Below are 16,100 nucleotides of genomic sequence, written 5' to 3' on the forward strand. Positions count from 1 at the left end.
TTTCATAGGAATAAAAAAAAGCTGGTTATGAAATATTTAGAGATTCTAGAAACTATGATTCTATAGCTCTCTCCCACTCTCTTTACAGGCTTGTACAGCTGGATTCATTCCTAAGGACCCTAGATGTCCTGATAAAAGATGCAGGGGTGGGAAAAGAACAGCAAAACCTATCAAGGTGCTTTCAATTAGAGATATCACACCCCATACTCAGAATACATGGTGTTGTGCTGTCATGTAAAGATGTGATAGGAAAAGATTTGTCAAATAAATGTTCATTCTAAAGTGATGTCTCAAGCCCCCCCAAAAGTCCCCTGCCATTTCCTGATGCCACCCAGCTCTCATGTAGAGATTACAATGTTAATCTGTGTCCTTAAATTTTTTTCTCAGAAAGCAAAATTTATCCCAGAGAGGAAGAGAAAAATATTTGAGAGCCTGTGATTATAGATTATGTCATAAATCATATACATTGAATAGAAATCTAGTGTTTGATGAGTTCTCTCACTTTCAATACAAATCTAAATGCTCTGCACGAAATGTGTGGTTTAAGTATCCAGAATACCAAGTCTCTACACACATAGTGTATCAGTGATTACAAAGAGGCAAATTTTCCCCTTTCTGAACCAAGACAGCTGCCAAAACCTGCAAGCAGACAGTGCTACAGCTTCCCTCTCCCCAGCCTTTCTATTCCTGTGATGAGACTGCCTGAGCTCTGCCACAGAGAGCCCCGGATCCATGTAGGAAGAATTTTCCCCTTTATTTTCCTCTAGAAGGGGCCTCTCCATTCTTTACCCCAGTGCTCAGTCCCAGAGCTGCAGGCTGCTGCCTGAAAGTTGTGAAAACAGACAGCTTAGGGGCATTGTGCACTCCTGAAACCTGAGCATGCTCCTCAGTGTCATTACTCATCCAGGCAGCTTTTTTTTCCCCAGCCTTGGCGAACTTTCCTCCCTGAATCCTCAAGTGCTTCAAGGCCTGGAGAGCTGCCAGCCACCAGCTGCACAAGATCTTAAAGAAACCCGCACCCATTTTCATAATTTAGGAGAGCAAACAAATACATTTTTAAAAGAGCAAATTGAGCAGATTCAGAATAGAAGGGGGAAGTCCTCTGTCTCATTTCCCTTTGCTGCGTCCTTTACTTTCACCCCCATAAGAAAAAAGAAGTCTTTAGAAACCAATATGAAAATACAAGCTGAAAAATTAGGAAGATTTTGTGACATAAAGGAAGAGCTCAGAAAGGACAGTGACCTCTGCACAAGGTTTGATCCCTGGAAACCCAAGCACAGCTCGGCAGGGAACACTGCAGCATCATGGAGCAAAAGGAGGGGTTTTGCTTCCTTAGCACCAGGGATCTGCTCTGAAATTGCCTGGAGGAAATGGAATTTCATTCTCCTTGGGGATGAGAAGCAGCACTTTTTGCAAGCTGCAAAATGAAATTACAGTTCATGGCCTAAGTTCCCCATTCCTGGGAAGAACAGCTCTGTTCACGTTGTTACGAGGTTGGAAAAGGGCAGAGAAGAAAAAGCAAAGCAGAGAGATCTGTCACTGCATCCTTCCCAGCCTCCCCTCTTTAGGGAAATGCAGGAGGGTACCTGAGCTTGTCTGCGATGAAGATCACCCTCCTTTCCAGCAGCAGGGAGGCAAAGACCCTGCTCAGGTGCCGCACGCTGAGCGAGGCGAACAAGGACTCGAAGTCAACGTGCTCCAGGCGCGAGTCAAGGGGCCGCCGCAGCTCGATGACCTGTGGGGCAAAAAGAGCCAGGTGAGCTCTGCTGCCAGCCCAGTGTGCCAAGCAAAAAGCCAGCAGGGATTTTCACAGCTGGCAGCCCTCACTGGCTGCTGGGGAGCTCCACACAGCAGTCAGCCCTCAAACACAGCCTTCCAAAGGCCTCCCATAAATCCTTCCTCCAGATGAGGACGATCCAGAGTCCACTCCAAGAGGCACAGCATGAGATCAGCCACAAGTTCTTCCCCCTGGACTGAGGACAGGGAGCTCTTCATAAGGAGGAAAACTAGTTTGTGTCCAGCTAGGAGTGGTTTTCAGGCTTTCTGGTATTCAAGCAGCAGAACATCATGAAGTCTTTCAAATCTACACTCTGACTTTTACAATTACCATTTATTTTTTTTACTGCAAGAATCTGGATGCCTAAGCTCCTGACCATAATTTTTTAATATCAGTTACAGACAAGAGCAGCCTGTGGGTAGTTTTCTTTGTTAATATCAACTTAAATAATGCCTTTCATAGCACCTTAGCACTTCATACTCCTTATCTTAGACAAATGTCTATCTAAATTGTTTTTGAAAGCCTCCAACACCACACATTTCATAAATCCCACAAGAAAATTACTCTAGTTCTGAACTACCCTCACCAACATCAAACCTGCAGCTGAAAAACGTCAATGGCAAATTACTTCAATTACTTGTTGTCTTGCTCTCAGTACACACTTAGAACAACTGGTCACATTCCTCTCTGTAGGAAACTTCTTGTGTATTGAAAGGTTATCACGTGTCTTCCTTTGTCTTTTGTTCTCTGTTTTAAGTAAACAATTTTCTCAAGCTTTGCCTGTATTTTCTAGACCACTTAGTAAGCAGAACTGCCCTTCTGGGGCTTTGTCCTAGTGGTTGCATGTTTTGGAAAGTGATACTATAAATAAAATTACAGCAGTTCTGGAAAGCAGAAAAATTGCTTTCCTTTATTATTTATCCCCTCACTTGCTTTCACAATGAAGGATTTTGTCTAAATAATACCACACTTTTATTTTTGCTCACTTTATGGCCCATTCTGAAGTACCATTGCTGACTTAGTTACTTTCATGTTGTATTAGACTACTCCTTTCTTCCTCCCAGCATTTTGCTCTTGTCCATATTGATTTTCACACCAAATCATCAATTTACAGAATCACAGAATCATTTAGGCTGGAAAAGATCCCTAAGATCATTGAGTCCAACTGATCACCACCATGACTAGACCACAGTGCCACATCCAGTCATTTCTTGAACACTTGAATGTGTTTCTTGAATTTAGGGGCGTGGGACACTTTGACTTTTAATCCCTTCCTCTCCAAAGTGCCTGCCCCTATCTCAGTGCTGTCCTGTGTAAATCCAGAGTTCATGCCATCAATCAGATAATTAATGAACAGAATCCCAGACACAAACCAGCCACAGCATTCTCACAGGACACCACTGGGACTTTGCTCCTCCAGCACACATTTTAACCAGTTTTGCACGTTCTCTGCAGTAATGTCATTTAGTTGGGACTGTTTTCAGTTGGGTTGAGGGGAATGTCATCATGTAGTGCTCTGCTGAAAGCCCACAGACACAACTTTATCAACTCGCTCACTTTCCTCCCTCTCACTTTCAAGGCATACCATGCCCTGCAGCAAGTATGGCCAAACTACATTCAATTTGTCTCCCTCCATCCTCCCACAGTCCTTCAATGCTAAGCCCTAAAGCTCTGCACTCTTAAAACCCTCTTGCTGTCCTCACACCGCATCGTGTGAGATGCAACAGAGATCCTCACCTCCACACTGAGAAAAAGCCATTCTCAAAGGATGCAACATCAGCCTCATGTGGTTTCAAGGATTTTTGACCTGATCCACACAAACAGAGGTTCTGTATTAAGGGTGCTGGAGCACATTGTACAAAGCTGTCATTAGGAAGTTAAGTGTGGTGTCCTTGAGCAGATCCAAGGTCGTACGCTGGGCAGCACAGGACCTGCTGTCTGTGCCTCTTGGTCTCAAGGCCAATGTCCTGTTTCCTTTTGCAATACTAGGCTGTGTGCCTACATTCATTTTTACTATAGGATTTCCACTTTGATTCTGAGGTCACTGAAGTCTCCATTCCATCCCCTTTGGCTCTCTGTTTTACTCCCCAGCTTCCCCCCACCACTGACAGATCATCTGCTCTTGAAGATCCCCAGCGCTATGCCATGGACCCAACTTCAAATTGCCAGTCCTGCACCATTTGCTGGCCTGTTTTGCTCTCTCTAGGAAGTGTCCTTACCTCTGTCCCTGAGCCTGGCAAAAAGTTCTTGACTGTGATTGTCCTGCCCAGAGCTGGGAAAGGTGCCTCCATGACACTCCTCATGAGGGGCTGGACCAGGGCTGGAGAAATGCCCCGTCTCTTCTCAACCTCATCCAAGATCTGAAATAAAGGCATTAAGACACAAAAACATGCAAATCAGGGATGAGATAACAGCAGGAATGAAGTGTATCTATCTACCAGCATCTGTCTATGTCCTGTCCTTAATCCAGTATTGACATGGAGCTTTGTCTCAAAAGAAAGAAGGCAAAAGGTGCAACCGAAGACCTTGATTTCTTTTATCAGGAGAAACACAACCCCAGGGAGGTCACTGTAAAGCTGAAAATTTGCAAACTCCCCACTACACTCAAAGTCAGGACTCCACCTTTTAACCTCTCTTGCATTCTAGGAGTTCTGCTGAAGGAAGAAGGCAAGAGCTGACAATCTAGTTTTCCTGTGAACTGTGCTTTTGCTAGGTTCTGGAATTAGCATGTGGTTGCCTCACCAACACCATTTCAGATCCTTTCTTTAGCTGTTGGCTTCCCTGACCCTCATTCACCCAGGTGCTGGTTTCACTTTCAGGTCCCTCTTGACCTACAGCACAAATTCCCTCTCTTTCTGCCTCCTCACCTTAGAGAAGAGATTGAAGCATCCAAGGCGACTCACAATGCAGTAAACTTCTGGGAGACGCTTCCCTTTTCCACTGGGCTTTCAAGACAAACACAAACACACACCAAGGAATGTCAGAGTTACAACTACTGCAAAGATAACCAAAAAAACTACCAAGGAATGTCAGAGTTACAATTACTGCAAAGATAGAGTGACTGGTCTCTTAGCTGTGCATCTCACTGGCTGGCTCAGAAAGTGGCAGGCATTTGTCAGTATGGTGACAATGACAACCTGGCTTGAACCCTGGCACATCAGAAACAGTGAGGAGAAATGGGCACATCCACAGCATGGTCCCAGCTTACCTAAATCCATCCACAAAGGCAGAGCAGACTGATCTACAGAGACAACTCTGAACCCACAGGACCAGCACAGGTTTAGACAAGTGTTTAATAGGTATCCAAACCCAAAGAAGATAAACCCTGTCTTCAGCTTAGTGGTGAAATAACAGCACAGGGTAAAGTGCAGGTGCAAGGAAAAGGCAAGAGAGTTATGTCTGGAGTGGAGGATGGGACACAGAGAGGGGCCTTGGCACTGAACAGAAGAGAGCAAAGCTGCTCCACTGCTGCTCTTTTCATTCCACACTGAAAGAGATGAGCAGCAGCTTTCCACTTTCCAGAATGGGTGCCAGTAACCCCAACCCCACAGAAGGCGGCACCACCAGGAAAAGAAAAAAAAATCAGGGATAATCACCAGCAGCCTCCTACAATACCCAAATCGCCTGCTTCCATCTTCCCCCGTCAGGACAAACGAGAATGTCTCACTGTAGAAAGAGAAACCAGAATGAGAAGAGACCCATCAGCCACATTACCAGTCTCAGACACACAAATCCAAGAAACCCCCAATATTTCTGCATTTCCCACACCCCTTTCAGAGCTCTGCCCAATCTTGCACCATAACAGCTCTTGTACTTAATTAGCTTGACACAGAAACCTGTTTCTCATGAATCAGGATACAAAGTACAGTACATACCTGGCAAACTGATGGATGGGGGCCCAGTCCTTTGCATCAGGGAAGCAGAACTGGGGAATAGCTTTCAACTGATCTTCTGCCTCACGCATGAATTTGAACGAGCGCTCCAGCTAGCAGAATAGAGAGAAGGAATGTTTTCAATTAGTCATGTGGGGATGGAATGACTTCAAATATTTTTCCTGTGACAAATGAAGAGGTGATGACAGAGGCTAAGCTTCTGCCTGGAAGATATTAAAATTTCTGTGATTCTGGCTCACCTAATCTTTAGCTATCTCAAGGTAACTCTGTGCTCCCAATTCCACTAAGCCCTGTCTCTGCATCACCTGCCTCTGCTAGATTGTACCTCTAATCTGGGACACAACTTCCAGCAAGGGGCAAGAGAACTGAAGTCTGAGGGGAGCTCTATGAGTCACATCCCATTTACAAACACTCTGTCACACTGGCTCTGTGTTTCTCCCATTCCTCCATCGCCATTTTGAGCTAGGCTATCACCAAAAGCTGTTCCTTCCCGTTCAGAACACGTATCTTCTCCCATCAGTTTTCTTTAAAGAGGAAAAGGGGAGAAAGGGAATAGCTACATAAAAATCATAGCCAAGTGCAGCAGCAAAAGATCTAAATCAGCTGCTCTTCCCAGAGTGAGCAATACCATGACAATTCTCAGGCTGTGACTGAAGCCCTCCCACTCTCTTCATCTCCCTTAATACTGACACAGCAGAGGGGTCCCTGATACAACACGTGGTCAAGAGAAGCTGCAGCTCCCCCAGCTATCCAAGTGCACCCCACAACCCAGGACAGGTCAGGCAGACCTTCAGTGGGAACTGCTGGGTGACCTCAGGGATGTAGGCAGCCCCAGCCTGCTTCTTGTGCAGCGACACCACCACGAAGTACTCGAAGAGCTGCCTCTCCTGGTACTCGAGCAGGTCCCGCTCCAGGGTCTGGTACCGCGGCGTCTGCTTCAGCCGCGACTTCACGTGCACCAGGCGCTGGCTGTGAGCTATGGAGACAAGGACAGGTCCTGCCTCAGCCTGGCCCTCTGCACAGAGCACCAGCAGTGCTGAGGGACACACCTGGAATCACCTCACGGCAAGGGAGAGGTCCTGCCTCAGCCTGGCCCTCTGCACAGAGCACCAGCAGTGCTGAGGGACACACCTGGAATCACCTCACGGCAGTGGCGGTGTCAGTGGCTAAGAGGAGGAACCATTTGGGAACTGCACTACAAATATTGACAGAGATGGGCTGTAATCTTGTGCCATCACCCTGAAGACCTTGGGCAGCAGAGGGATTTCACAGACAGCTTTTACAGCTGAAACAGCCCAAGCTGAGATCCATAAGGACACAGTATAATAGGTAATGTCCAGGCATTCATCCCAGCACTCACTTATGCATTTTTCAAAGCCAGCAGAGAGAGGTGATTGACCCTCTTTGCTCACAGGAGGCTGTGGGCAGCAGTCCTCAAGGTTTTACAAGATCAGCACTTGGGTCAGGCAGGGCTCTGCTGTCTGAGTAACGCTGGGGACTCCCAGCTCCAGCACACAGGCTGGGCTGGAGGCCAACAACAAAAAACACGTGAAAGGAGGTGCCAGTGAAAAATGCTGGCTCATGCCAGTTCTTCCTGTGCCTAAAACTAATCTCTCAGTGCCATGCCTCTGCAAGTTCACCCAAGACAATGGGAAAACAAGAGAAATTGCCAAGCAAGCTGTAACTGCAAAACACACATGAGCCATGGGACAATAAACATTCCAGCACGGAAAGTAATGAAAAGTTGCCTGCTGAGAAGAGACCAGATGAGATTCCCTGAGACCACTCCCCTGCTTCGTTTTACAGTGGCATTCCAAATTAAATCTCCATGATGTCTCCCTTATCCCTGCTACGAAAGAAAGAAAGAATTAACTACAAGCAGAGACTACAGCACATTCTCACAGCTTTGCCTTCTGGGAAGGAGCGTGGCAATGCAACTTTTTGATGCAAATAACAACCACAGAGACACTATAGGAACTCCAATACATAAGATATCTGCTTGGGAGACAGGACTTCCTGAGAGATGGTATATACACGTTGATCTTTTGTCTGGAAAAGTTGTGCCACTCATGGACTACTCCAGACAATTTAAAGCAATCTTGAGGTGCCTCTCCAATCAGAAATTGTTACAAACCCTGGACAGTTAAAGCCCTGGAAAGATGGCTGAGACTCCTTTCTCTATGCAAATAACATAGTCACCTACTATGTAATTTGCTCTAGGGCTCTGAAGCTTTCAGAAGTGGTCTCTGTTTCACTAGAGACTTCAGAAGGGGCAGGGTCACAGCAATGCTTCTGAAAAACTTGTTCAAGATCTGCACTGCTTATATTCTAAAGATACCAGAATTTTACTGCTGTCATTATGGCAGAGTTTGTCTTCCAAGACTGTTCCTTTCTGAGGGTCTGCACTTCCAGCTCTGACATACAGCCTTATGACTTATTGTGTCTCAGATGATGTACAGTGACTTGCAAGCACAGGTAGCTGGCTGGTGTGATTTATGTGTTACACAAAACGTACAAAGTCCCAAATACAAGACACTTGCTAAATCATCTCACTTTCCTATTTAAAAATAGGGAAGTCAACAGTTCAACAAGGCATTATGCAAAATACAGGTGTAGTTAGAGGAAACAGCAAGTGCCAGAGCTCCTGTTCACACCTATGTAGACTTGCATAGTCACTCAGCCCAAGGTCTGGATTGGTCTGGATCCAACAGCCCAGTACTGTTGGATTTGAGGTGACTTCATATGATTTCCATCATCCTCTCTCTAGGGAGTTCTGAGCTACAGAGACACACAGGATAATGCACATGATTCACTATGGCAACCAGCAGCAGACAAGAGATCAAGTCTTCCTGGCCACATCTACACTGTCTTTCTCAGCTAGATCTGAACATGGTCTGTATTTCACAACACCACATTTCAGGAGGGTTGTGAATGTGATTTCTGCACTCTCCTGGTGCAAACCCTCTCTCCTGTCTCCAGGCTAGCCTTAGAACCTGTCAAAAGGCAGGCAGCGCCAGTAATTTTCAGCTTGATGTTGCTAACACAGCAATACACATAAAAGACTTTTAGTGGAAGACTTCTTGGGTGGAAGCTGTGCTCACAAGAGGGAACTCAGTCTGAGCTTTCACTTCTAGAAACCTGGAAGAGGGTGAGAACGAGCACTCCCACTCACAGTGCACTGTGGCTGACACACAGCCCAGCTGCTGCTCATGCCTGTCCTTTTCAGCTTGGAACTGAACTGACCTGCTATCCAGATCTGATGTGCATGTGAGTCAGTAAACTTTGGAACGTGAGGGAGCTTCCACCTTGCATTCTAACTCTACCAGGACTTTGAATTTGCCACACAAATTCCCAAAAGACGGAAATGTCCCCAGAATGTCCAGGGGCTAATTACCAGTACAAGGTTTCAGGAGAGTATTTTGGAGACCAGTACACCAAATAATCCTACAAGAGTGAACAAAGAAACGCAGGGCTTTATCCCAACCCAGCCAATGCAGGAGAGTTTAACCAGCAACAAATCACATAGTGCAACTCTGCTTCCACAGCCTGCCAGTCTGGCTGGTGGCTTTTCTCCCACAGTAAGCATGTGGTGAGGTGTCTGGACACCCAATGCCATGCAATGCTGCTTCTGCCAGTCTGGCCACACATTTCTGACTCTGCAATTAGAGAAATCTCACTGTATTTCCTCAGCGTCCAGTACTCCTCCTGGGAAAGTCAGTCAACAAGGAGCTTGGATGGGAGTTGAAGAGATGCTTGTTTTGGGCTCCTACAGCCCTCTGCCCATGGATTTTCTCCTGCAGTATTGAGATCTTTGTCTTCTCGCTGTGTTCTATCCAGAAACCAGGTCCTTCTCCAAAGGTAGAACACAGAGGAGGGATCTTGTCCTAGGAGCTCAGAGCAGAGTTTATCAGGAGCCATTTTCTCCCTCCACATGTTTGCCTTACCTTTCAGCTTCTCTTCAGTGTCACTGTCTGATTCACTGTTTTCATCTGTAACTAGGAAAAAAAAAAGAAAGAGGAAGAGGAATTAAGCAAAGTCTGTTTATAGCTGTGCATTTCTTACCACTGGCATGAGAAAGCTGGACCTGCCAACTTCAGGGGGAAGCAGTTTAGGTCCCAAGGGCCTCGTTCCTTTCAAGGGTGCACATACCCACAGATATTCAGTTACCAAACCTCATTCTTCTCATTCGTTCAGGGAAAAAAACCACCCAAACAAACAACAACAAAATCAATTTTGCACAGCCAGAAGAGTTGCATAAAGAATAAAATGCCAGAATGGTATTTTATCCAAGTCTGTATAAGCACAACACCAAGGCAAAATACTCATTAATATGCAGTAGTTTGTGGGATATGGGATAAAACCAAGAAAAGAAAGAAAGAAAGAAAGAAAGAAAAAAAAATTGTCAGACTGAATCAGATTAAAGGTCTATAAGGTTCAATGATCTATTTCTCTGAATGATGCTTTAGGGAGGGGTATAAAAAGTCTGGTATGCTTCCCCTGAAAGTTCATATTAACATACTCATCCACCCTGTGGCTGTCTATGGCTTTATGAAATAGGATAAACAGTAACAAATAATTGTGACAAACAAATAGAGGTGATCATCTTTTGCTGGAAATTAAAGTGTTTTGAAAAAAATCCTGTGTTGGACAGACACAATCCTAATTTTTACAGAGACGAGATGCTTAAAAGTAATTGCTCTGAAGTGTCTGAATGCTTTGGGCAAGTTGTTAACTGACAGTGGGAGGCTGAAAGTCTCAATCCTGCTATGATGAAGATGGTCCTACAGTCAGTTGTAGAAACCCTGATTCCCAACTGAGGCTTTTTGTTTACTGGGATGAAAGAACCAGGGCTGTTCCAAAATCTCCATCGTCCATTGGACAGTTCACTCAAGTCACACATTCCCACAAAACATTTTGATCTCAACAAATCAGAGCTTTTGGACAGAACATTCCTCTCCATAGCTTCCATCATGTTCCAGAAATAAACATCAAAAAGAGGGGACATGTTTGGTATGGCCTATAAGGTTATCATGCAAAGCCATGGAATGAAAATGAAGCAAGAAAAACAGAAAGCTTCCATCTTAACCAAAGTCCTTTGGGCAGAGGAACAGCGCTTATCTTATCAAAAAAAAAGAGTGGAAACCCCAAGTCAGCCTTAGTCTGGACTGGAAGAAGTGCTAGAAAGTGTCACATAAACCACTAAGGCAGTCTAAAGTCCAAGGCAAGACCTCAGAAAGTCTGAGATGTATGATGATCTGAAGCTCCTTTACCTTTCCCTGAATTGCTCTCTGTAGACTGTGACAGTCTCTTGACACGTTTCTTTCCCCTCCGGGCCTCGTAAATGGCATTGATTTTCAACACAAGCTGCTCAACAAACACACAAAGCAAACACGGTTAATTTCTTCTCCAGGCAAGAAATTAAGCTAGAATTTCAAGCAAAGTGCTCTTTATCCCAGCCTTGGCCACACTGAAACTCTCCCCTTGATGGTGCAGGATGCACAGCTCCCAGGATCTCTGCTGTACTGCCACGCTCACTGTGGGACAGCAGAGCCCAGGGCAACAAACCCTGATGAAAGGTGCACCTTAATGCATTTCCACTCTGTGCAGCTGCATTAGCTTGACAGAGTCCATCTCTCCATAGCATGATCCACACTCCAGGGAGCACCAGAGGGTCCCTTGGCAACCTGCCCTGCTCTGCAGGTTTGGAAGCACGGAACTGGCTGGAGGACAGCTGAAGAAACTGAGAAGGGTGGAGGCCAGTGATACTGAAATATTTTACACCGGTGGTTTCCTTTGCAAATCCTGTAATCCCTGTGCTCCCAGCTGACCAAGAGGAAGGACATTTCAGTGTTGGGCAATGCTCAGTGGCTCATTCAGTGCCTCTGCTCTCCCTGTCCACTCCTGAAGGGGAGAGGAATTGCAGCAGAGCCATGCCAGGCCTCCTGCTTGAGCAGACCTGCCTCCTTCTCAAGGTCCCAGGCAGAAGCAGCAGGATATGGCCACAACATTCAGATCTATCCCATGAATAATTGAAATTTTGAATCCAGGTTTACTTCCACACGTCTTATGAGCTCAAGGTAAGACAGGCCCAGCACCTACTTGGTCAGGCAACTCTGAACACAAATATTTAAGTGGGAGGCAGCATGCTCTGATGTGGAAGAGCAGCCTTCACCCAGATGCCCAGCTCAAGCCTCAGGTGATGCTGCCCTTGACACAGCAAACCTCAGTTCTGGGCTGGCCCTACAAGACTGCCCAGTGGCACTGTGCGGTAAATAAATACTTGGAATCCTCTCTTCAATTGACATAAAAGTATGTGTGAACACACTGACAGAGCTCAAGCCCATGCACAGATGTGAAGACATACTGGGAAAGAAACCATAAACATTTGCAGTCTTTGGCTCATTCCTGAAAGGCTGAGGCACACAGGGAGGGCATTCAAAAATCAGATATGCAAACATGAACACAGATCTGGCAACCAGGAAACAAAGAAGATACACAAACACATCCCTTCTTCCCCAAATGCAAACTGTGGGCATGGAAAAAAATCACCACAGACTGTCCCTGGTAGCCTCTGCTTGTCCTGCAAAGGGATAAGCAACTGTGTTTTTGTAACTGTGTTTTTGAAACATTCAATAGATAGACTGCTGCCAAACCTCATTTGGACTGAATACACATCCTGCCAGATCTGAAAGAAAATAAAATTTAAATGGAGTATTGCTATATCCAAGTAAGAAATAGGAAATGTTGCTGCAGAAAATGCTCACAACTGCAGACAAGTCCTTTTTGTCACCCGATTGTCATTATGTTCATTGCTCACCTACAATCACACCTTCCCTTAAATTATAAACAGCCAGTGCAGAAATCAGAATGAGCAAAGAACAACAGATTTCCATGAAGAAACAAACACATAACACACAGACAATTTCTGACTGTCCCACCCAGGAAGCACAGAAGGAAATATGATGGGGCACATCTTCTGCAAAATAGGAACTGCTTTTTCCCCCCCTCTTACATACTTCAACTTCTATCCAAAAATTATAATGCTTTTTTTTTCTTTTCTTATTATGAAATCTCAGATGGAAAAATAACTTCTTTGAAAGGTGCAGACATGTTCGTGTGCCTTCTCCTTCAGGCAGAAAGGGAGTTAAACACAAGTCAAGTCAACAGCCAGGACAGCAGCTGCCTTGCAGGGATGCCACACACTGGAAACTAAAGAAAACCTGGTCCCACATTCCTGCCTGGAAGAAGCCAAACAAAAAGGACAAAGGCCTAGATTTACCTTGGGAATCTTCCTTCTCCTCTTTCCATTCTGAGAATCTCCCAGGGAGAAGAAGGTGTCATCTGGACTGCTGGGGGTTGAGGGAGGGCTGATTTTGGATGGTGACCCTGTCCCATCACGGCTCAGTTTCCGTATGTCTGGCAGTTTGAAACTCCGCCGCTCGGAGTTTTGCCGGAAAAACATGGGCTTGGAAAGCAACTGGAAATGAAGGAGAGGGAATGAATGACCACAGTACCTCGAGTATCCTTACTCCACTGCTTACACTGTCATATCAGTAAATGCAGTGGGGCAGCCACAGCACTCAGTTGTCAAAGCAGCCTGAGAGTGCCCACAGATTTCTGCACATGCAAGAAACTCATGCAGCTGCCAGGCTACATCCTGACCAGCAATTCAACCATCCCATTTTCATTCCAGAACAGGACACAAGCTCAGGGGTTGGCCAAGAAGGCCTCGCTCAAGTGTGGCAAAAAATCTCCCAGGATTTGGGTAATCCAGAGGCTGGGATTGTAAACAGGACAAGACTGACCAACCAACCACAAACATTTCGGGTAAGGAACAGCTAGCCAGGAGGTACAGAAAAGCAGTGAGAGCAGGCAAAAAGCACTGTCAGTATGGCTGCCTTCGACAGGAGCCAGAATCAGATATTTCAAAGGGTACAAGAGATGCTGTTAGACAATTATGGAGACTGCTTTTCTCCTAAACTCATTAGCAAGTTTGATGGGAGTACAACAGAAGATGTTTAAGAAGCACAGTAGAGTTCCTAAAGTCCCTGACCAAAAATAGCATCAGAGAAGTAGAAAGCTCAGCTCCAGATAAAGAGGGGCAAACTACTTCTCACCAGAAAGATGCTCAATAAGAACACTTTTTATCTTCTCCTACAGAATTTCCCAGCAGTTATGACAAGGTAAATTGCACCTTTTGTGGGAACAGTATCTGCACTGCCAGAAGACATATCTGGCACTAAGAAGTGTGGGGGAGAGTTATCCAGCCTAGTTCTGAACAATTCACAGCAGCACCGTGACTGTAGCTTAGGCAGCACCACCATCTGCCTCCTTCAGCAGTTACTAGTCAGACCAATTAATCCATTCATGTTAATCCATTAATTCATTCAGGTTTCTAGATTCAGCAGAAGATGCTCAGGTCACAAAAACATTTGCCACCTACAGAGGTCATGTAAAAATGAGGTTGTAAGGAGAATTGGCACTGAAGAATCTCATTCTGCACCAGGGATATGAGCTACTCCTCATACAGTAGTCATGAAAGTCTGTCCAGACCCATTCCCCATCACTGCAGCCTGGCCAGGCTCTCCAGCAGGATGAATGCTGCAGTTGCAAACCCATTAGCTGCCAAGAGAGCTGCAGCATTTCTGCTCTGACTGATGTGGATCACGGCTTTTAGACGCCAAAGCACTGTGGATAACAGAATTACTGCTGCTCAGCCTCCTGCTGGGAACAGTATTTCAGGAGAAAGGCACTCCTGTGCAGCACTGCAGCCCCCTTTCGATAGCACACGTGGGAAATCTGGATGCACGGGTGACTGCAAATCTCTCTGAGGGAGATCAGCCTCATCCCAACACTCACACATGGCCCCTTGCTGCTCTAGCCCTAGCTAGCAACAAGGAGAATGGATTGAGAACCACAGAACAATTTTCACTTTAAAGAGATAAATTATTGAAAGGCACCTTAGTTGCTGATTGAGCTGGTTGGAAAAGAGCAGCACATCAAGGAATGCTGCACATAAGAGTTCTGAAAATGCTGAATAATAATAATAGTAATTGGAAAGCACGAGAAAACCCTCTGGTCAGGAAAGCTGTGTTTAGATCCCTGCTATCCACTCCAAACCCATTTATTGCCAAGATGACTTTGGCTGTCGTGCTGCCCCTGCTGCCCCAGGCTTGGATTATCTAAACAGGCAGCATGAATCAACCAAAGCAGCTTGGGAGGCTGAGAGCAGGGCTGGCCTTGGTAGACCCTAAGCTCTGAGCAAGAGGTGCCAACCAAAGTTTTACCTGGGTTCCATGGACAGGAGAAAAAGGCACCAAGCTGTGAGCTGGGCTGTGGTGGGAATGCCCTTCCAGCACTAGCTCTCCACCCAGAGGACTGGCACTGCTTTATTTACCAGCAAATTGTCTCATGGAGAGAGCAAAAAAGGCTCTGGGGGGGCTGCAGAGGCACCTGGGCACCAGCATGGGCAGACTGCACTGCCCACAGACACTGAGACAAGGCTACTGCAGGCCTTGATTACCCAAACACTTCCATGCCCTCTTTGAGGGGAGGAAGGTCTTCCCACACCACCAGGGAAGGCAATCCTGGAGTGAAAAAAAGTGAAAGCAAGCAGACCATTTACGTAAGGGAATGCTGGTTTGTTTTTCTACCTTGCTGAAGGGCAGTAAATCCCCTCTTATCACACTGTATTTTGTGGCAAAAGACATAAAGGAAAAATCCCTATCATGATGAAGGTGTCCACTTTTTCTACAGAGGAGCTGGATTTCACCAAAAAACTTTCTGGGGCAGAAGAGGTGGCCACTGGAATCCCAGTACCTTTGTGGGAGTCCCAGGCACAGAGGAGGTGGGCGATGCTGGGAAGGTCAGGACACATTTCTTCCCCAAACAGCGGCTGTTGGTCTCGATGTCTTCATAAGGGTTTTCCTTCGATGGCGGATCTGCAGCAAAAAGACAAAAGCAAAAGATTCTAAGTGCAGAAAATCTCTGAGGTTTGCAATAAAAATCCATTTGGGGATCTGCTGGTCTTCTCCCACCTCCCACATCAGACATAAAGACCTGTTCTCAAGCATTCCTGCCATTGCTTCATTCTCACCATAGCCCTAGAAGTCCAGCTGCTTGCTGGACAGTGTCCAAACCCTGACACAGACAAATGAAACCACAGAAACACATCACAGATACTACAGATGGAAAAGACCCTGCCAGCTCTCAAGTTCATTTTCCTGTGTCCAGAAGAGCTGTGATGTTCTCATGCACATTAGTTCATAACTATATTTCCTTTTTTCCAGTCCTCTGCTTGCAGTTGCTCCATGAAACTGAGAGCTGAAGCCTAGCATGGCGGTCCTCTCTCTGTTTAAGCCCCACATTTAGGGGGATGAGGTCTGGTCATCCCTTACTTGGGGCTGAAGTGATGCCCTGCCCTTGGGCTG

At 45.9% G+C, this 16,100-nt stretch overlaps 1 protein-coding gene across 1 annotated transcript in view; it reads right to left on the minus strand.

Annotated features, from left to right (window-relative positions):
* The window catches only part of DENND2A (DENN domain containing 2A), a 57,243-nt gene that overhangs the window by 11,718 nt on the left and 29,425 nt on the right, over positions 1-16,100 (minus strand). Inside the window, exons 5-14 of the mRNA XM_063395570.1 lie at positions 15,490-15,611; positions 12,950-13,147; positions 10,941-11,034; positions 9,615-9,665; positions 6,459-6,646; positions 5,653-5,762; positions 5,374-5,443; positions 4,645-4,722; positions 3,997-4,137; positions 1,587-1,735 (exon numbers count right to left, since the gene is read on the minus strand). Of these exons, the coding sequence (XP_063251640.1) occupies positions 1,587-1,735; positions 3,997-4,137; positions 4,645-4,722; positions 5,374-5,443; positions 5,653-5,762; positions 6,459-6,646; positions 9,615-9,665; positions 10,941-11,034; positions 12,950-13,147; positions 15,490-15,611 (1,201 nt within the window). The remainder of the gene's footprint in view (positions 1-1,586; positions 1,736-3,996; positions 4,138-4,644; positions 4,723-5,373; positions 5,444-5,652; positions 5,763-6,458; positions 6,647-9,614; positions 9,666-10,940; positions 11,035-12,949; positions 13,148-15,489; positions 15,612-16,100) is intronic.

Source organism: Prinia subflava, chromosome 4 (genome assembly GCF_021018805.1).
Source record: "Prinia subflava isolate CZ2003 ecotype Zambia chromosome 4, Cam_Psub_1.2, whole genome shotgun sequence".
NCBI lineage: Eukaryota > Metazoa > Chordata > Aves > Passeriformes > Cisticolidae > Prinia > Prinia subflava.